The 21,646-nt window shown below is 44.4% G+C and overlaps 8 protein-coding genes across 8 annotated transcripts; 5 read left to right on the forward strand and 3 right to left on the reverse strand.

The window, feature by feature from the left end:
• Window positions 1–13: 13 nt before the first annotated feature.
• N7483_002177 (uncharacterized protein) lies at window positions 14–1,150 on the forward strand (the record flags this gene model as incomplete). Its single annotated transcript, XM_057085614.1, has 1 exon — window positions 14–1,150. One exon carries the CDS (start codon window positions 14–16, stop codon window positions 1,148–1,150), a length of 1,137 nt encoding a protein of 378 aa, XP_056951763.1.
• Window positions 1,151–1,633: 483 nt separating this feature from the next.
• Window positions 1,634–1,891, reverse strand: N7483_002178 (uncharacterized protein; the record flags this gene model as incomplete). The annotated part of the gene is made up of 2 exons (XM_057085615.1): window positions 1,634–1,810; window positions 1,871–1,891. The coding sequence occupies 2 exons, from the start codon at window positions 1,889–1,891 to the stop codon at window positions 1,634–1,636; spliced, it is 198 nt and encodes a 65-aa protein (XP_056951764.1).
• Window positions 1,892–6,976: 5,085 nt separating this feature from the next.
• N7483_002179 (ankyrin repeat domain-containing protein) lies at window positions 6,977–7,867 on the forward strand (the record flags this gene model as incomplete). Its single annotated transcript, XM_057085616.1, has 1 exon — window positions 6,977–7,867. One exon carries the CDS (start codon window positions 6,977–6,979, stop codon window positions 7,865–7,867), a length of 891 nt encoding a protein of 296 aa, XP_056951765.1.
• Window positions 7,868–10,361: 2,494 nt separating this feature from the next.
• Window positions 10,362–11,718, reverse strand: N7483_002180 (uncharacterized protein; the record flags this gene model as incomplete). The annotated part of the gene is made up of 5 exons (XM_057085617.1): window positions 10,362–10,671; window positions 10,736–10,769; window positions 10,872–11,291; window positions 11,348–11,495; window positions 11,551–11,718. The coding sequence occupies 5 exons, from the start codon at window positions 11,716–11,718 to the stop codon at window positions 10,362–10,364; spliced, it is 1,080 nt and encodes a 359-aa protein (XP_056951766.1).
• Window positions 11,719–13,071: 1,353 nt separating this feature from the next.
• Window positions 13,072–14,329, forward strand: N7483_002181 (uncharacterized protein; the record flags this gene model as incomplete). Its single annotated transcript, XM_057085618.1, has 2 exons — window positions 13,072–13,239; window positions 13,313–14,329. The coding sequence occupies 2 exons, from the start codon at window positions 13,072–13,074 to the stop codon at window positions 14,327–14,329; spliced, it is 1,185 nt and encodes a 394-aa protein (XP_056951767.1).
• Window positions 14,330–15,701: 1,372 nt separating this feature from the next.
• Window positions 15,702–16,174, forward strand: N7483_002182 (GFA family protein; the record flags this gene model as incomplete). Its single annotated transcript, XM_057085619.1, has 2 exons — window positions 15,702–15,767; window positions 15,821–16,174. 2 exons carry the CDS (start codon window positions 15,702–15,704, stop codon window positions 16,172–16,174), a joined length of 420 nt encoding a protein of 139 aa, XP_056951768.1.
• Window positions 16,175–17,132: 958 nt separating this feature from the next.
• N7483_002183 (uncharacterized protein) lies at window positions 17,133–18,409 on the forward strand (the record flags this gene model as incomplete). Its single annotated transcript, XM_057085620.1, has 4 exons — window positions 17,133–17,144; window positions 17,207–17,436; window positions 17,492–17,702; window positions 17,756–18,409. 4 exons carry the CDS (start codon window positions 17,133–17,135, stop codon window positions 18,407–18,409), a joined length of 1,107 nt encoding a protein of 368 aa, XP_056951769.1.
• A 2,524-nt stretch (window positions 18,410–20,933) lies between these two features.
• N7483_002184 (uncharacterized protein) lies at window positions 20,934–21,601 on the reverse strand (the record flags this gene model as incomplete). The annotated part of the gene is made up of 2 exons (XM_057085621.1): window positions 20,934–21,499; window positions 21,541–21,601. 2 exons carry the CDS (start codon window positions 21,599–21,601, stop codon window positions 20,934–20,936), a joined length of 627 nt encoding a protein of 208 aa, XP_056951770.1.
• Between the last annotated feature and the right edge of the window lie 45 nt (window positions 21,602–21,646).

Raw genomic sequence — 21,646 nt, forward strand, 5'->3', positions numbered from 1 at the left:
TCTACTCTCACAAATGCTTCACCCCCCACTCTCCCCCGCATCACTCTCCCGTCTAGAGTCTCTTCCCATAGAGATTCTCGAATACATTTTTCTCTACAGTCTAGAAATAAACCTTCCGCGCGCCTCGCCCCACCTCGGCCGCGCCCTGTCAAACCCACTCCTATACACCTGGCTCATCCGCCTAGTCTTCAGCTCCACAAACGCCAGCTCGCGGCATGGTTTCTTCACTCCGGATTTCCTACCCCCACCACTGGACTTCTGGAGTCTGGGATATGAGCAGCGACAGCATTTGCAGACAACTCTTTTAGCGTGCAGATGGTGTACTCTTCCGCTTCTGCGGCGATGTCAGCGGGAGTATGTTGAGCATGCCATTCGGCGCAAATGCGCCAATTTGGTCTTCTCGGCAGAAGACCAGGAGGCGTTACGCAATTTGGGCCCATTATTTAACCATTTAGAGCATTGTGATCATGCTATATATGGTCATCGAGGGAAAGGTGATCTAGTTCTTCATGCTCGATTATCAGAAAATCACACCCAATCGGGGAACTCAGACCCTGATAAACTTGAACATCAAAGCCTCCAGTCGAATCAGGAAAAGAAGCGCAAGTCCAAATCCAAATCCTCTGTTGATCACAAACTGGCCATTTGGTTCCATTTCGGCGCTGTTCAAATCCGTAAACAAAATGAAATCTACTACGAAACCGACCTATTCCGTCTCCCATGCCCAGCTGCAAACTCTCCCGGTCGAATTCCAGATAAAATTTTCAGATCTCCATGGTCAGAGTCTCAATTCGAGTTTCTCCAACTTCTCGCTACAGATTTCTACCTCGACGAGAGCAATGTTTTGATGGACCGGTCTGCGGAGATTACGAGCCGTTTGATACGCAAACGGCAGATCGAGCCTTTCTTGCGGCTGCTAAGCATGTGGTTTCGGTCGGCTGATTATCGGGTTCTGGGACCGTGGCCGTTGCACAGTTCTCATTTTCAGTTGATTAAGCGGTATGCGGGTTTTCATAGAGATCAGAGTCTGGAACAGGAACAGGTGGAGACGGATCCATTTGCGGCTGCTATTATTCATCAGAGGTGGGTTGAGATCCCGGTTGAGTTACAAGGGGATCTCTTACGCCTTGGTCGGGGTGACCCGATGTGAATATATTATGATGAGCAGTGTTATTGAGGAGTATGAGATTACTAGTTACAAATCTCAGTTTAGGTTGAGGCTTTTGCTGAGAATGATTTATATTAGAACTTGAGTACGACTTCCAAGGTTCAAGTTGTCTTCAGGCTGTAAATACTAAATAGTATGAGCACTTGAGAGCTGCCAGTGTGCACATATTCACATCTTCAACTTCGACTTGATTTATCATCAATATTGCATAAAGTACATTAACCAAATGAAATCCATTTCGTACATAGCGCATCATGCCATATAGAAACAAGCAGATTAACTAACCAAAACAATCCCATTCTATAACCTTACGCCTGGGTATGAAAAAAGACAACTGAAAAAAAAATCACTGGCATCTGGTACCAGCCAAAATCCAAAACCAATTCTCCCAACCGAGAATCATAACTCCAAGCCACCAGGGCCATCCAAATTATGTTTCGTCACGTTCTATCGTTTTTCACTTTGTCAAACTACCGCCCTTCTCCGTCTCCGTCTTCCTCCACCACAGGTTTGGCAAGTTAGGCAGGAGATAATCACATCGAAGACCGTGACGATGCCGTCGATGATTGCGCGGAGGACAGCACCAATGCCATTAACAATGGCCATTAGGCACGAGCCGATGGCTTGGAAAACAGCCTTAATCTGTTGCGAAGCGCGTTAGAATTTGCCAAGAAAGAGCAAGAGTGAGAGGTGTAAACGTACACAAGAGACGACTGCGCCCATTTTGAAAAGTAGAAGATATTACTCGTCGTCGAGTAGAGGTAACGAAGTTGTAGATGCTGATGCTTGTGGTTTTGGCACGAATGAGATAGGTACCGAGCTGGAAGCAATAGCGTGGACTGATGTATCGCTGAATGGACGCATTGTGGATGATTGTGTGGGGTAGAAGGGATATTTATTTGAAAGTTTTTTGGTGCCGGACCAGAAATGACAATTCAAAAGATGATGCGATGGCGCAAACAGGTTCCTTGCAGATCCTGACAATGACCAGCACAGCAGGGAAGGTATTGATAATGCAACCGGTTGACAAGCGTAGAATTATGGCAGAGATACGTAACAGGGTATCTGAAAGAGGAGATTGATAGACAAAGCTGCAGCCACAACAAGCGTGACAAACTTCAAGGAAAGGAATGTTCCTGTGGGAGGTTGTGATAGGACTAAGGAGAGCTGACGTCGTTGGAAAAGCGAAAGCTTGGTTCCTTGCTTTTTGAAACTTCTCTGAAGAGTGGTAATTATGAGGTAGGAGATGAAGGGGGAAAGCGGAGAATTTCAAGGAAATCGATCTCTTGAAAAAAGTTCTTAAACTTCCAAGAATATACCCTGTTGAAGGATCAGGAAGAGAAGACACTAAGATTGCCGATCTACTTCTGGTGACCTTCTCTGACAGACTACCAGGAATGGGTTAGCCTATTCCGTCATACTGAACTTGGCTGGAGGGGCGGATTTCTTGTTTTGAAGTCGATCTTCTCTTCATCCATGCACCATGTGTGGCCCGCTGTGGCCTCTTGGTGGCGTGTGCTAGTTCATGAAACATGGTAAACTACAATTATCCTGGGGGATCGAATCCAGATGGATCTCTAGTGAATTACGGACAATCCGAGACAATGATTTTATTGTGTGATGAGGATTTGGAGTTCGATTTTTTCTGTTACATAGTTCGACTCTTGGGACTCTTGCGACTCTTGCCCGGTGCCCCAGTGGCGCTTGCCTTAAGTATTGACGTCACTATTTTAGATATTCCCCCTTTTGGAATACCTTACCCGTTTAGGAATTAAATGACTCAGCAAAAGTGGGGTAAAGCTCCGATCCACGTGACATAGACAGCCCTGGATTAAGTAATGGCCCTTTGTGCACGGTTACATTTCCACCAATTAGAGTCAATAGAGTGAGGAAGGATCTATTCTTGGATTTCAAGATATTTAGAGATTTATTTAGGTTCCTGTACATGGGGCAAGCTGAAAGATGAGATCCACTCCATAGATTAGTATTCAGCAATTTCTTTTAGTCTTTTAGTATATGAGCTGATGACCTTTTAATAGCTACAAATGTGATCGGGTATAAGGTACAGTACCATAAAAATACAGACCCTTTTGAACCCTTTTACCTCTGTGTTTCCTGATATGGAAGGATAATAACAGTCCACGGGTCAGAACTGTAAGGCTGTGGTAGTGTGTGGATTTGCCAAATTAAGGAAGAAAACAGCCGTGCTTACTTTGTTCATTGTCTTATTTGGATAATGCTCTCGTGAAGAAGTATAGTTTAATTTCCACAATTGGCTTATATCAAAGTATATACGAAGAGTTTATGGGCCTCAGCTCAGGGGCTGTAAACCAAAAATTGAGCACTGAGGAGACGCTCCCTACAAGTTGCAGAAAAGGGGGATTCGAGATGCATTCTATAGAAATCTCAATTACAAAACTTTTGAAAATCAATTGTACCTACTGTGCGTGCGTATTTGAATAGTGGATCTCTACGGAGTCGTCAATCGCTCACTGGCTGTCTAGGAACAAAATTCGAAAATTCGGGCATAATATCTGCATGCTCCTTCTTGGAACCACGTGCAGATGGGATTTTGAGTCCTACCCATCTGTAATCCTTCAAAGTCATGCTGTGAGAATCTCCCGAGCCGGGATCTACACCTATTTTCAAGAGCATCCAAAATGATCCTATAGCTCGCTGGATCCCATAACAATATTTGAACTAGTCGTTATTGACTACTTCTGGAATTTTCCTTCCTTCAAACACTCTGCACAAAGCTTGAACAATTCGATATTTGGTGCCATAAAATGTTCAAATGCCAGATATCTCTAACACTCGCCACCCCCATAAAAACCCGCGTGGACTACACATGTGCACGTGTGCATACTATGTCGGTGCTTGATCCAATGGTTGTCGTGAGAACCTGAGAATTGCCACCTACATCGGGCCAAGGCTGCGAAGACATTCAACCTTGAACGATGGATTCGGTATACATGCCAGTGTCAAGGTACACGAGTCAAATCATCGCCCATGTCCCGCAATAATCAATACCAAGCGCCATGTGGCGTTGTAAGTTGGCTCCATACTCTCAGGGGGACGTGACCCATTTTTGTACAGGGCAATCGCTGATCAGGAGATTCTTTAGATCCGATGGCCCATGGAATCCTTTTCATCGCGTAACTGACATACTTCGCACTAGTGTAGATGCCGTGCAGTAGTCGACGTGGAACTGCAGCACCCCAGCTGGAAATTTACTTCAACGAGTATTGACAAAATTTATAATCTCTAGATAGGTATATTTACTCGGATATCAGATTAAAGCTGCTTTGATCTATACACGCGCTCGAACCATCCCAGACTATAAACTAGCAGTGAATTTTATTGGGATGGAATACTGAGATCGGACAGTACACAGCCCTTCCAGCTTATTCACATCCATCTTCTGTCAAGCTAGGATCCACCATCGTAGATCATCGCACTATTTACCAACTTGAAAGCGGCATATGCATGACTTTCTTGGAATGGCCCACCACATGGCAGCCACGGTAACTAGGCACCGACAGCTCGCCACGGTTTCAGAATTCAGCGTGAAAAGGATCAAAGTTGTGGGGATCAGTGAAAAATGTCTGTCCGCTATTTCACGGATCGGATATAGGAGACGATCATCTACTGCTTACAGTGATCGCTCTCGTGTGGATAATAGAGAAGCCTCATCTGAATAGGGTTAAACTCAGGGGTTGATAGAAATCTGCAACATGGGGCTCAGTGGCAAGCTTACTTTTTTTGTTTCAGTATACGAAGTAGGCGGGTGAAAAGATCCACCGCACCACGTTGAAAGAAGAAACGTGGGGCAATCGAAGGAATGTCGTTCATCCGAAGTACGAAGAATCCTAGCCCCACTGCGTTTAAGTAACTTTGCTGAAGGCCCCCATGGGCTTCAGGCTGAATAAAGACAAAAGTCCATATTCCTATAAACAGCGCTTGAGTGCACTGATTTATTCGTATTTATGAATCTGCCCGATAGGATCATATCAGTGGTGATATATTTCCAAGGTTACTATGTAGTACATCGATTGATTTTATCATGATGCGTACCTACTAGGTAGAACTAGGTACTAGTACATACATAGTCCATCCATGGTGTTAGCTCTGCGGTTCTTGTGCTCCAATGAAGTGTACTACCTTACTAGGTATGTAGCGGTCTCAAGTGCTGAAGACTCTCAATGGATCAAGGATTTTAATGCTCTAGTCCCAACCTTGGAACAAATGTCCGCATATGTAGTGGGATCGGAACTACCAACTTAAAGCTCGGGACTGGAGAGCTCTGAGGATAGGATAAATTCGATATACAGCCCTGGAGAACCTTCCTGGTTGGAAAGAATCAAAGAGACCCTCAAAGGAATTTGAATCCATCCATGAGGTTGAAATATATTTCAAAAGTGGCCAAGGCTAAACCAGCGGGTGCAACATTGGAAAATATAAAGGCCCCTTAATTTGAATGCTGTCCACGGGTCACGGTGTGGACTTGGAAATTCAAATTGTTTGCGGATATGGAGAAGAAGGAAGGGGAAAAAAAGAAAAAGACTCGCGATTTACCTGTAGAAGAAGTGTTGAAAGGGACAATAAAAAGAAAAAGTTCAAAAAAAAAGAATGCCCTCATCCAGACTCGAACTGGAGGCCTGCGGATATCGATCCTGTTACCAGGAACTTCATATATAAGATATGAGACCGCCGTCATAACCACCTAGACCATAAGGGCTGGAATAACGAAATTCCGATTTATTGAACTCATCCATGAATCAAAATAATGGACCAAGAGAATAGGTGATTGTTGCCATGAACCTACGGAGGTAGAGCTACCATGGAGTTCAAATTTTAGCCCATATGTACTTCAAGGTTTCATTTCTTCTTCTTTGTCCAACTTTCAAGCGGCTAGCTTACGCCTGAAGGTACACCTGTAAGTAACCCTGTAGCTGCTATAGGGTAGGTAAGAAGCTTGTTGCATACACTTTTGGTCTACTAACTGAATTTTGAGCGTGTAGGTTATGACACAGCGGCGTGCGGGCGGCACCAGGATTTGCAAGTCTTACGAACCGTACAGTGGTCTTTGACCTACTATCTGGAACTCCCAGGTACTATGTACTTTTCCAAGGTTCAGGTCGCGGTCTTGAGACAATACTTCAATTGATGTCCAAGGCTAGCCAACTTCGGCCTAGCCTAGGTGGCCATCCCCGAAAAACGTTCGAGCATCCACCTGGCACTATTGGGTGACTTTTCCAACCAACATTCCATATGAGCGCATGTGCATGATGTCGTTATCCACACTATCTCCTGAACTATTACTATTCATCATAGCAACAATCTCAGAGCAGGATCTCTGTCATCTCATACAGGTGAACCACATACGATGTTCTTTTACCCAATCTCTACCGGCGACATATAAACAACCCTGAGAAAAACCAAGTGGGCCTTTTCAGAGCAGTCGCATCTGGAAACGAGCAAGGTACCTTGAATTTCCTTCGCTATGGCGCCAACGTGAATACCTTAATCCGCGCCTATTCCCTGAAGGAGATAAAGCCCTGGTGTGCTTTTTCTACACCAATAAACATAGCGGCCGGTGTTGGAAATGACACAATAGTCCAGATGTTACGTGATCACGGGGCCGAAATCGACGGAGTGCAGCACCATGTCTCTCGTTCAGGCTCATTCTGGGTTTATGGTGGACCAAGTGGTTTTACTCAGCCACCTGTCTTAGATGCGCTTTTATCAGGACATGAGAGTACTGTCAGACTTCTACTGAAGATGGGGTCAAGAATACAAGGTCTACGAATGTATCAGGCAGGACTGGTCAACCTTGCAGTCAAAACAGGCAATATAGCTATGATGAAGCTACTGGCTGAGTTTGGGGCGGATTTCAACTCACCCCCTTGCCAGGCAATTCCCCTGTCACAAGTGGCTGACTCGCGTGAAACCTCATCGGATACCATACAGTTTCTGTTTGATCATGGGGCAGATATTACCCTTGTTGATGATAATGCTGGAAATTTTTTGAAGGGAGTGATCAAACGTGGAAATATCGGCACTGCCCGGCTGTTGCTAGAGCATGGAGCAACGTGCCCTCCAGATATTCTGAAATCAGTTATAGCATCGTCCACGCTCGACACTATTGATTTACTGGTCAAGTATGGGGCTCGTCTTGACACAGTCCTCTTCAAGACAGCAATAAAGGCGCGGCGAACTGATGTCATACAGCTATTGATTGACAATGGTCTTGACGTGAATGCAATATTAGACTCGAAAGGTTCAACGGCTCTACATTTTGCAGTCGAAATCATCCGACGGCTACAGAATAGAGGCCCAAGGCCAAGGAAGCGCACAGGATGCGGACATTGCGGCGACGATCCTTTCGACGAAGATGAGGTATTAGTGCGTCGAATAGAGACCACTCCACAGCTGAATATTTCGCCCCCTTGTTCTATACCGAAAAAAGATAAGAATAACGAGCTAAATCTTCTGCGCTGTCTGATGATGACTCTGATCGATGCGGGAGCAGATATTAATGCTGTCGATGGGGAAGGTCGGACTCCATTGGATTGGGCTTGCATGGGGGCTCCACTGACTGTGCAGCAGTTACTTGTGGATAATGGTGCCAACTTGGAGGGTGGCGAGCTATCAGGCGACCCAATCCCTGATAATGAACTTCACCATGGGTCATCATGATGGAATATGTTATTCTGAGATAGCAAGCACTACTATTTCTGGAAGAACCTTGAAAGGTTCAAATTGAAGTTTCACGAGTGCGGAAAAGTAAGCCACAATGTGCTATTCACTATGATCAATTGATATGGTCGATTCAAGTTTCAAGTCTTCTTGTTTAGCTTGGCCAAGCTTTGTTCCAGCCTTGGAAGATTTATTCCATAATATTTTTTAAAGCTGTTTTTTTTTAAGTTTCCTACATCCAGATGTCATAAGACTAGTTATTAATTGATACTTGAATGACAACATAGCCACCTGAGCAAGGATCCCTTGATCTTATCTCTATAACTTTCATACACCCGTGGACTCTCATTGTGATCTGAAACTTGAATTTTTTTTGAAGTTGTTCTCTGTTCAAGTTATAACATTGAAGACAAAGAACGGAATAGTAGGGACTCGGAATAGAAGTGATATCAAGCCTTTGTATGATGAGACAATCGCACATGTGGGTTAGTACTGCTCTCAAGTGCTGTGAAGAGGAAATTTAGTGCCATCGGAAATATCTTAGTCCGATTCTATCGTTGTTCCAAGGGTCATTTCGATTATGAACATGGAGTAGTAAAAGTCGCGGATTTTTTGAATAGTATTATTAAGGATTTACATATGTATATATTCTAATACTAGTCTCATGACCCTCCGAGTCTTCAAGTTGTGTGCATGTGTGGTAATATTTATAATTCGTGTTTGTCTCAAAGATAGTGGTATATTGCACTAGAACCAGTACCCTGCAGAACCAGCACCCTGCAGAACTAGTATGAATCAGGCAAAGTCCAGGGTCGCGTCGGTTGGCTACTATATAATCATCAACAACCCCAACCCCCGGGGCCTGTGGCTTGAATCTCAACGCAACTTTCTTTCCCCTAATTTTTGTCGCTAGCGAAATTTGAACATGCCCCTCTCTAATTTTCTCGAATGGTACCAGGAAAGCAGTGAGTATTCAATACATACTAGTGCGCGAACTCAATAGAGAAAATTGAACTAAATATGAAATTAAACCAGAACTCGGAAAAAAACTCACATTCGCATCCTCTGGCAAGAAAGACTTAGTACCCCCGAGTCCATCCTCTATCAATCCTCAGTCTCAAAGCCCATTCTTCAGGCTTCCTTTAGAAATAAGGATTATCATCTACGAACTCCTCTTCGGAGATCGTTCCATACACTATGAGCCCGATTGGGATAAAAAAGAGAAGAAATGGGTGGTAACTTCATTTGTGTGCTTTAGCCCATTCGAAAGGATTGATTGGGATTGGTGCGCTGGGACAGGTGCATGCGATTCTGCAAAGTTCTGGGGTATGTGGAAGGATACTGGGGCTCTGACATTGTGTTGGAAAGGGTGAGTACCATACATGCTATGCAATTCATCCGATATGTCCGATTTTCTTGATGTGATAACATTATCAAAAGATACCTTGAGACTCTTCCAATCTTCTACGGCACCAACGAATTTCGCTTCTCGAAACAGACAGACCTATGCACTCAATTCCCTAAACAAATCCCCTCGTTGGGCCTTCCCATGATCCGCCGATTGACCCTATATTGGAAACTAGGGCCAGATTTACAGCCTCATATCTCCCGGAAGAACAAAAGAAACTACGATTCTTTATGGGGAACTCTAAGCTCCAAGCTCCCACGACTGACTCACATACGGATCTTTATCGATTCCTCATATCTCGCCGAATTGGGAAGAATTCCGAAAGCAATGTCAAGATATGGCGACACGAATGAGAAAATTACACAGCAAGCATGGTTGGAGGGCATAGAGGCCTTGGTCGAAGGCAATCAGAACCTGGAGGTATTCAAAGTGCATTTCTATACCCGAGTGCATCGAGTGCTGAAAGAAAGGGTGAGGCCATGGTTGAAAGAGATAGAAATGGAAAGAAGGGCCACGAATAGCGCTGTGAGGTATAAAACCTACAAATGCCTGAGCACAACGATTAAAAGACAGGCATGTTTCGGTACATCGTATGAAGGACTAAACACGGATATTTCTGACGGGAGCTCGCACATAAAGTTCCCTGGTCCAGAATCCGAACCTGCTAAGTTTTGGATAAAGAAAGGACGGGAAGAACGAGAACGAGAATAGACATGATGGGTGCCTGGGTTTTGTGATGGCTAATCAATCATATTCTGCATTTACATATCATCTCTATGAGAAATCAAACACAGTTTTAATAACCAGAATCCGTCAAGTTCATTTTATAGACTGCATGGAAAAAGTCTTCAGGTATCACAATAAAGCTGCCTCTGGCTACTAAAATCCCGCCAGAGAGCGAGTGACTAATCGCCTGGAGGGGTGCCCAGGTGACCAGAGAAAATGTGCACAATTGGATGAAAGCCAACTCCTGCCATATTCTCAATGAATGATGTGTGATTGAATGGAAGAATGTACATTTGAAGGGAATAATAGCAGCGCTCATGTGATGCGATCTCGAATGTTGGTCATGAAACCCCCGGGTTTCTAAAGCTCCTGGCTTGACCTTTTGTGGGATCCCGATTCTATCGCGTGTCCAGATGCACTTTCGCTGTCATGAAATTCATCATTGTCACCACTCTTTGGTTGCGTATCATTCAGCGGAAATTCCGAGACAGACTCGGGACACTGCCTGGAGATACTGTAGATTGACTTGACTGAGCGCCTGAATCTTGCGCCCGAGCTATTCGGGGAGGAGTCCCCGCTCGACGAGTTCTTTGTAGATTGGAATGTTTTGCGGAAGAAGGGACGGAGAGTAGGGATGCAAGCGGCGACAATGACAACATTTTGTTCAATCCTGAACTCCGGGTTAGATTGAATTCGTTTGTGGACTGAGACATTGAGATGGAAATGGTACTTACAGCCCCCAAAGGACTAGTGGAACAGGAATCCAAACTGGTATATGTTAGTAGAAATATCTTCAAGTGGTGACAAGGCCAAATTCCGGAGGGCGAGAGAATCAGAATATCATTTGAATAAAGGATGGATGCTACTCACGTGGATCAGTGTGGTTCGTAAACAGGTGCAAATATGTTGCTTTGACGATGGTCACAATCGCAGATAGAAGTGTCAACCCCATCATAATGCAGATACTAAGCTTCGTTGAGAAAGGCATCTGCAATTTCCAAAATGCAAGAATGGGAACAATTGCCAGGATAATATCCGTCATTGCTGTAAAGCCACTGACAAAGTACGAGAAGTCATCGAAGACGTCTGAGCTCCAGCATGTACCTTCTAACGTGGGTTTCCATAACATTGCAACAGGGTCACATTGGAAAAACACAATGAAGACCGATATGATTGCAATGATAACCTGGAATATACTCATGCCATAGAGAGCCCATTTGCGCAAGGGGTTGGGGTCAAGAAGATCGACAATCAAGATGGAGATAGAGATGTTGGGAAAACTAAATGCGCCTTCATTTTGTCTATGTTAGTTTTGGAGGTATATGAACTGTTGAGGTATACCGCACCGATATTGAATGGAAACGCAATAATTTGCCAGTAAGCTGTCTTTTCATAGCGTTCCATCCCATGCTCTGCTACAACTGCTGCAGTATGTCGCCCAAAGCCCAAGGTGACCGAGTAGGATACCAATGCTGTGGCAACGATACTAAGGGCCTAGAAATCACACTTGTTAGCTCTAGAATTTTGTCCCCAGTCGATTTTGTCATACCATGGAGAAGAAAATAAAGAAATCGTCCCATCCTGCCCGCTTGGTATCCACACGGGAGAATATCTTCAAGGAAACAGTGATGATGGCGATGCCTGTGAAAACCCATCCAATGGTATTGACCTCTGTGGCGCGACTTTCGCTATAATTCACATTCGTATCGAATGCCATGGCCAAAGGAATTAACCACAGGAGGCACTACCAGAATAGATCACCCATGACAGAAGAACAGGCTAAGAAGAGACTAATATGGGGATTGCGCACAGGCTCACGTTTATGTGAGCTCATTTTCAAGGTTTATTCCTCCCGCTTAGCCAGGGGCTGGATTCAAGCGATGCAACAATGGCATTTAATCTCATACGCCAACAAAGCAAAAGAATGAATAAAAAAAATTGAAAAGTGACCCCAAGGATCCTAAGGATGCGTGATCCTTGTGCCAAAAGTGGGTCAAATGGTACTTTTGTCAAAGTATAAATGGCATTTTTATGAGATATCAAAAATATTTGTCTCCATTTTAAGATACACCAACTCGTAAATTCCCACCTAAGAAAATATTATTAGTTATTCCATCTCAGATTGATCGATCGACTAAGGAGGTACGGAGTACATTTGATCGATATCCCCGTTATATGGGGTAAAAGGGGTGAACGGTTTTCTTTTGACGCATTGACCTGTTCTACTCTGCATTAGCGTACTCGATCTAAAAGAACCGGTCCTTTTTACTAATTAAGGGAAATACGACTACGACCCGCTGTGGGCCAAGGCTGCAAAAATAAGAGAAAGATAAAAAAAGTAAAAAAAATAAGGCGAAAACTAATCCATGGAATTTATGTACTTTATTTGATGTTTTGATCCGCTTGCATACTACGAATCCAGTCACTTGCAGATTTTCTCTATGTATGAGGTCAGAGGTTTACCCGTAGATCTCCACCTGGAAGACAAGCAAAATTTGAAGTGCCAAGCGAGTTAGAGGCTAGATGATACCTAGTTCCAATTAGTATTTGCCCCGGTCCATCCTGGGGCTAGTTTCAGTCGCGGCCTCGGCCCACGGGTTACTTTACATCCGTTTATTAGCCTGTATATTTAGTAGTGCACACCTGATATTGCGAAGGAGTCGGTAAACGAAAAGCCGAGTCTGACATTCATGGATTCTCCATACTATGTCTGTACTTAAAACCCGTTTCCCCCGCCAATAACAAGTCGATTCGTTCATGCTAGTTCGCACCAGACGTTAACTAAGCTCCATTCGCCCCGCAGATAAAGGAGAACCATATTAGGAGCGGCACTTAGCACCAACTAAGTCATGTCTTCATTGGCTGCTTTGATGAACGATGATACAAATGCCGACTGCGAAGCAAATCAAAGTTGATGATTTACTTGCTCAGAGCTAAACCCATGGTAGAAGGAGGGGCATGTGCTGAGACTCGTCGTACGAAACCGGCTCATAAAGATGACACCTTCCCCCCTTCTCTAAATGAGATGTTTCAACAGCTTCCACTTAATCAAGACTGACCAATTTTGAAAATGGCGACTCAGACCCCATCAGATATATTGGATGGCATCGCGACTGCGCGTGTCGCGTTTGATAACAATGAGCCTGGCTCAAGAGAGGCTTTGATTGACTATGGTCGTGCACTCATCGCCTCTCTGGAAATTCCCAGCGAGTTTATCCAGCGCACCTTCTGGGCAGAGGTAAGACATCTCTCGAATTTTTATTTATTTTCTCCTGATTGTTGTCGCATTTCTAACTCAGATGTGTTCATAGCCCGCCCAGTCCGCCATTATCCGTATCGCCTTCGATGTCCGGTTATTCCAGCACCTGGAGGAAGCTGGAGCCGAGGGACTGAGTGCTTCAGTTTTGTCCGAGAAGACAGGAATCGATGTGACTCTCCTACAACGCTTGATCAGACATCTGGTCGCTATGAACCTTATCACCTTCCGCGACGGAGCCTTCCGCGGAACAACCCTGAGCAACGGCCTTGCAGCAGAGAACTATCAGCACAGCGTTCGCTTTTGCTATGATACATCCCGCCCGGCGTTTAATGGATTCCCTGAACATTTCAAGAAGAATGGATATACACCTCCAACTCTGAGTGGAACGGATGGTCCCTTCCAGTCAGCGCATCACACAGACCTGCCCTTTTTCGATTGGCTAGTTGCCACACCTCCTAATTTGGACGACTTTAGCTCATTCATGGCTTCTTATCGTGCTGGAAAGCCCGATTGGTTTGACTTCTACCCCGTTCAGGAACGGATGATCGAAGGCTTTGATTCCTCTGTCAATGAGACTCTGTTGGTTGATGTGGGAGGTGGTCGAGGCCACGATGTTGCTACCTTTGCAACACGGTACAATGCCCACCCTGGAAAGATCATTCTACAGGACCGTGAGCCAGTTATTGCAACAGTTGATGCTAGTGATGCCTTCGAAGCGCGGGCCCATGACTTCTTCACTCCTCAACCCATCCAAGGAGCTCGTGCATACTCCCTTCACTCCATTCTGCATGACTGGGGTGATGATGAGAGCGTGAAGATTATTCAGAACCTCGTTCCTGCACTCAAGCCAGAATACTCGCGGGTTCTATTCAACGAGATTGTTCTGAGTGAAGAGAAGCCCACATTGGCGGCGACAAATATGGATATGATGATGCTGGCTCATTTGAATGTCCGCGAAAGAACAGAGGCAGAGTGGACAACCTTGCTTGCCAAGGCTGGGCTGAAGGTAATCAAGATTCATACTTGCCCAGGTGTTGCGGAAAGCTTGATCGAGGCAGAATTGGCGTGACCGAATGAGCCTGTATAGTCAACATTTATGAACGAATTTCTGAGGCCGAGGCACTAGCTTAGTTTCATGGCAAGCGATAGCTTAGTAGAGACACGAATAATTAAGAAACTTGAATCTTGCCATACAATGAGGAGCTTTTGAGAATGAAGGTAGCGCGAATGAAGAAAATGACATCTTATTTCATGCGGAACGTATTTCGAAGGGGCTGTTATTCAAAAGTCTTCTCATAATGAACAATAGTCCCGATAAGCGCGTCTCGGAGTTTTCACTCAACTGTGCTCGCTGGTAATGATTGATTGTAGCGATGCATGCCCAGGTGCCAAATGCCCAAGTGGATCTTGTCTGTGCAAAAAGAAATAGTTTGCCAAGTATGCCAAGTATGCATCGACTGGGGCGCGTAAAAGATCGAAAAATGTTGATGATATAATGAAAAATAAAAATCAAACTGAGGTAAGTGAGCGATGTTAAATGAACTCCCCTTGACAAATTAGGCTTAGCCTGTGCACACATGTGCATCCATACATGTAACAAGGGCACTGGAAATAAAGAAGGAAATATAGAAGATATTTCCAAGGCCACCTAGGTAGTACATACCTATGTGCCCAGAAGACAAGCACTTCAGTGGACATCTGGAGTAGTAGGTACTGAGGTAGGTACCTATATATGTATTTATAAAGCCAAGGGATAGACACTGGCAGCCAAGGAAGCTAACCTTGGAACTGCCAGTGAGGTATAACTTTGCCGGTCTAGCTGGTACATCTGGGGGAACTTTATACATGAATGTACCTATGGTAAACCCAATCAGACGAACGGTGTTCACTGGCATTCAGTATTTCAAGTTTTCGGGTGTCCATTTAACATCACTCACTGAAACATTGAATATAGACCATCAAAGAATACCCTGCAGATCACTTGATATCATCCCTCAGATCTTCTTCATTTCCTGTATTCGAGGATCGCGGGCAGAAAATTGAATTTTTCCTAGTATAAATCTTCCTAGCATAAATCAGAAATAGAGATTCAGTTCCAAGGTTGTCGTCATTGCGACTCAACATTTGAACATTTGAACATTTGAACATTTGAACATTTGAACATTTGAACATTTGAAGCATTAATAACTCAAACTTCAACAGAATGGAAAATACTCGTCAATGGCTTGTAGATTGATCCGCGTTCTTCCGATTGGGGGTTCAAGCTTCCTAAAGCCTAACCTAGACTCGTTCAAATGTTCACGCGGCTACCTCGTATAGGTCCAGACTCGACTACGGAAGTCTAATTTTCATGCATATTTAATCCGGTCGTGACCCATCTAAAGCCTTTCTTTAGTTCTTCACATTTTTCAATCCATATCTATCATCTAATCTAATGCACAATGTTGACCGGATCATGCTTCTGTGGAAACGTCAAGTACAATGTCTCTGGGGAACTAGCAGACAAGGTAATATAGCCATCCTCCCCAGTAACCCGTTGGACTCATTGACGTGGAATTAGGGTATCTGTCACTGCCTTAGCTGCCGGAAAATCAGCGGCTCAACTTACACCACCAATTTTGTTATTCCCGAGTCCAATTTCTCGCTTATCTCTGGCACACTCAAGCAGTGCACTGCAAAACATGAGAACGGAATGGATCTTACAATCAATTTTTGTCAAAATTGTGGAACGACAATTTACAAGACAGCCAGTCTGGATATGTTTGCCGGTGTGGTAGTTCTGCTGGCCGGAACCGTGGATGGAGGACAGGGAGTAGAGAAGGCAAAACCGAATAGTGAGCTTTGGATGAAATATCGGGTGGATTGGTTGCCTTCTCTAGAGGGGGTCACACAGTTTAATGAGTTTCCCGGATAGTTTCTTACCCAGGCATATTTTATGGCGTAATGGATATCCATTGCTTTAAGGCTTTAGAGATTGCAATGAGTACTGATTTTGCAGCCCAGATATTTTTTGATCAGCTAGAAAGCCGTGGGGTTTCTCTGGAACCAGAGGGTGTAACTAAAAATTTGAACGACTAGTCCTTCTCGTGAGTCAAATCGACGTCTCAATAATCATATGGTCGAGGAACATGGGCCAGCTTGGGGACTTGTTAAAAGGCTAGTACTTTATATTTTAATATAGACTGAGGCTACGGTAACAGTATTCTGTAATGAAATTGGTTACTGTGGCGAGACCGTGGAGATGGAGATTAACAGAGGACCCTAAATCGAAGATGGGTCACCTGGGCAACAACCAAGAAATTAAAGCTTGCTTCGGCCACACCCTAAGGATATTATTCAAATGTTAGAGACAATGGGTGATAATTCACAGGCTGAATATGCGATTTATCCGGTTTGTTTCGGCACTTGATGATCTGTGATTGGCTAATTCAGACACGACACTGCCCAGGTGAACACAAGGCTGACTGGGCGCCACCTCACAGACCAGCAGAAACCCTCAAAAATGTGAGATCTCCCAAGTAAATACATCTTTAAACAAGGCACTTCCGGACTTTAATGATCTAATATCACCAAACCACCGAGTCGGAATCGTCAGTATATTATCAACGGAGCGTGAAGTAATGTCCAATACCACCTCAACTATTTCAACTGGTTGGGTGGGAGGGTCTGATGGGCGGGGGACGTGGGACATTCTTTCCACATGTTTATTAACCATCATACTGTGCTGTTGGACCTCAGTATGTCCAAACATACCCTCCCAGTCCGATGGGTATTTCAGCCGTGTACGAGACAAATTGAATCTTGCCTGTATGGGGATTTTAGGGCCCGAGTTTCTCCTGGTGTTGGCAATGGGGCAGTGGACATCAGCCAGGATGTCAGTTCAGGTATGTCTGCACTTTTTTTTATCGGTACAACACTGGCATGGAGGTTTTATAACATATGACAGAAATTTAGAGAGTTGAACAAGAGACGTAACACAGATGCGAAGCCGTGGACAATGACGCATGCCTTTTTCGCAGATATGGGCGGCTTCTTACTTGATGGTCCTGGGATCGACATACCGTTTCCCATTGATGCAGAGCAGCTGCTGTTTTTGGTTGAGAAAGGATATGTAGAATACCCGAGTCTGAGTAGAGAGGATATTGAGGACAGGAATAAATCAGATGGGCTGGCAAGGTCAGTAATCTTAACCCACAGGCCAATATGACTGTTCTTTAATGTGACTTATCAGATTCATTACTATATGCCAGGCTGTTTGGTTTCTCGTTAATTGCATTGTACGGGGAGTGCAGCATCTTACGATAACTACAATCGAGCTTACCACGGTCGCCTTCGTGATTGTTTTCTTTTTTACTTCATTTTGCTGGTACTATAAACCACTAGATCTATCGACCACAACTACCCTCACGGTCAATACCAATATCGATCAGATTCAAGCAGAGGTTCGACTTGACAACACTCAAGGGAAATGGTATACCGCTGATAATTTAAATAGAATTCCCCATACGACCACCAGGACTATTATACAAACCCGCTCGACTTCATCTATTCAGAAGTATACCTCTGCGGAATTTTCTGGCGCTATTTCAACCAGATTCTGCTGAAGGTCCATCTTCCACTCTTCTCCCGCGCTGTCCATACAAAACCCTACAATCGTATCCCAAGTGATAATTTCCTTCCCCTAGACATCACAGCCGAATTAATTACTCCACCAGTCATAATTCTGTTCGGCTCCATGTTCATGTTCGCATGGAATTTCCATTTTCCATCCGTTTTGGAGCAAACCCGCTGGCGCACCTCATCCATCTGCACCCTATGCTTTTCCATATTCGGACAGTTAGCAATAAAGTACCTGCAGATATTCGTGATGCCGAAAGTATCAACAGAACGGCAGATTTTGCCTTCTTGGATGAAAAAGATCCAGGAATCCTGGGTGTCTCAGATGGGCGCGACATTGCGCAATATCCACCCATCCAAGGATCCACGGTTGGACATCCCGCTACGGGCACTCATCCCCTATTCGGCTTTGTGTGCGCTATATTGTGTTTGTCGCGCGTATATTCTAATAGAGGATTTCATCGGGTTGAGGAGTTTACCGGTTTCTGCATTTCAGACTATCTCGTGGTCCGTTTATGTACCTCATTTGTAGGGATTCAACATTCGGTTATACACACAGACTCGGAGCGTTCTGTACAAATTTGGAATTGTTGCTTGGTCATTGGTGCCAGTGTTTGTTACTGATACAATTGTATGACTACTAGTATTTTCAAAATGTTATATATGTTGCACGAGTAGCTATTTGAAAAGGCGTGATTGGCCATTTATCGAAATTATATTAAGTTGGCAAAAAAAAAATTATTGAATGTTTACACATTACGATTGAGATACATCCGTCACGGTGTTTATCTGACAAGAAAAACACCTAATCCATGGCTTCAAGTTTTGATCCTCGACACCTGGCAACTATGATGGTCCAGATCGATTTCGACTTGAATTACATTACTACGCCCCTGCTTCTCATGGGGCTATTATTGTCACCACGCAACAGCCAGATCTCGTGGCTGGAAGGAGTGTCCTGGCCTCTTCGGAATATTGAGGAGAGCTATACAATTATATAAACCCAATCCAAGCGCGAAAATGTTAAATCTGGTACGACATCGACCACTACAGACGGGTATGACTATTATCAGGTAATCGCGATGAGTAGATCATTATGCAAAGCTCTTGGCTGAGCGGCTTGCAGACCTTCCACTGGCTTTAGCTACTGTAGGTGGATCCTCCGCGCAGTAGTGGCGTAAATATGAGGGTCATCATAGACTCTTGCTATTCACCAGTTGGCCATCTTCGTCACAAGTCCTCCAGTGCACTGCACTGAGAGAAACAAGCTTGAGTCATGTCAACCATATGTGTTCACGATTGACATGGCTCAATATATTCCGATCTCTTGTTCTGTCAAGCACATACGACCACAGGGTGTGGAGAACAGGGCTTCCCGTCCGCTCAGCCGTACTTAAGCCACACGCCGGTCAGTTAGTAGTATGGTGGGTGACCACATGCGAATCCTGACTGTTGTATGTTTTTGCATGCTTTATCCTTTTGCTCCTATTTCAATTTGGTCGAATGTCGTCAGGTGTTTGATATGAATCATTTCTTTTTTCTCATCGGGAAACTTCCCTTGTCGCCCTACTCTGTCGATCAATTGAATTGAAATTCAGTATCATCTTAAGGAAGTAGATCACACCCATTTGAAATGCTAACGAACCATCTTTTATAACTTTTATAGTTGCTGAACTTGAATTTGTGGTGAGAGCCTGTAGGTAAAACCAAGTATATGTCGCATTCTGCCAAGTTACACCGCCCGTGAGATCAGTCCGTAACCAATAACTTTGGAATACGAGGTCTCTGCCCAGACTGGTCTAGACCCTTAGCACCTACCTAGATATTATGTCAACGTTTCCGGGTACGCTAACCAACATGGCCAAAAGACTATCATTGAATCCATTGGATTCAATCTACCCGGAACGGTATATGTATAAGTATCGCACGGGACGCTGACTTGTCATTCCCGCCCCGGAGCCTGCACCGGCTGTTGGACTTCAGAATTTCAGCGTGACACTTGTCACTAGACCACGGTCCACAAGTCAATCATGTCAGCGGCGGAACTTGAGTCAGTTATTCATTGCCTCCTTTCAAATGTTGAAAACTTTATGCTCTCTTCTGACTTAAATCAAGATCAATGGAGTAAAGAAGCTTGAACTTATCAGAGTAACAAGTTCTCTTTCGCCCACTTGGGGCTTTGCGCTTAAAATTAATCTTGGTAACTAATTACGCTATAGTCTACCATGATATAAGATTCAAGAATAGGAAAAAAAATATTCGTCCGAAGCAGACTGCGCACATTTCCATACTCTACTCAGTAGGTAATCACCTGGAAAAGCTCTTGTTGCTGTTACAATTTCCCATACTCCACCGTCGATCTCAATATCCGCATCCTAATTTAGTAGTATTCTTGCACAGCATCTATGACATCCACTCACACAAGAAGAATTGAACTTAGCATTAAAGCATACCTCCCTCCACTTTTGCTTGATCTTTAGCATCCTTCATAGCCGCTATTCACCAGCGTGCAACCAGTTTCAAGGCCCTTCGTTTCCGGGGACACGCCCTGCTCAAACAGATACCCGGCGTGTTGTTCGACCAGTAAGGGAAGCAACCTGGAATTAAATGCGAGAGTAGGTCATGCCTTTGAGTAGGCTCCAGGCTTGTGACTCAAGAATGAGATATGCACATGTGATGTGTCTAGCGTGGACGGCTGCTCTCAAAGCTGCTTTAATGATAGCAGCCCTGTATTTTACATGCTGGAGTAGAATGGTGACAATCTCGGCCCGCCCCTCGCCAGAAGCAATTACCAAGGGATTACAATCAGCCTTCTCACAATTTTGAGTCACTATTTCATCGGAGGGAGATGATGGCTTGAGGCTTCGCCTTGATTATGGGTATCGCATCCCTTTGATATTCCATTGCAGCCAGAACAGCGGATTCAATATCACCGTCTGAAAAGACCTGTTTCTTACCCAGATAATGGATCTTATCAAAGTTAGCACCACGCGCAGCCCAGGTCAAAGCCCTTGAAGCGAGACCGGAGTCATCAAATAACTCGTAATGACGGGAATTTAGTGTTTTCCAGAGCTCAAAATTGGCGAATTCAGGAATTTCATGAGAGATTTTTCCTTGATCTTGCTTGTCAGATCATCCGTATCTGCTCCTTCACGAAGAAGAATATTGAGTACCCCCATCCAGCTCGGCGGATTCTTTGTACAATTGACGTGATTTCTATATTTCCTGACATTTTGAATCGCGATGTCTAATGCCAGATTGCCATTTTTGTCACGGCTGTTAAGTTCGGCTCCATTCCGCAATAGAGCAGAGACAACGGAACCTCTTCCTTGATCTGCTGCCAAAATGAATGCACCGGGCCAGTTACTGAGCTCAAAATGTTCGAGGACACTTTGCACAAACTCACTATGACCCATCCTACAGGCGTATTTGAATGCGCCTTCAAGGTCTTTGGCATCAAAATTCTGGGAAATTGCTCCTTGGAGTAGAATTGCAGTGACATTTCTGTTCTCTCGAGCCAAGCTAGTCTCCAGCATGGAAGAAAACGTGCCATTTGATGCACATCCCAATGGATCGTGTTCAAATAAGAGTTCTGCACACAATAAATGGCCCCAAAAGCATGCTGCAAACAAGGAAGTACAATATTTCATGCTGAAATCACACTCATCACTTGGCCCTGTTCCTTGTTGGCGTAACTTTCCTCTTCGGTGGACATCGGCTCCATTTTCAAGGAGTATAGATATTATGGATTCATGTCCATGAACAGCAG

This window comes from Penicillium malachiteum, assembly GCF_028827825.1.
Source record: "Penicillium malachiteum strain IBT 17515 chromosome Unknown utg000001l:1.0-8184562.0:1.0-8186909.0, whole genome shotgun sequence".
In the NCBI taxonomy this organism is placed as follows: domain Eukaryota; kingdom Fungi; phylum Ascomycota; class Eurotiomycetes; order Eurotiales; family Aspergillaceae; genus Penicillium; species Penicillium malachiteum.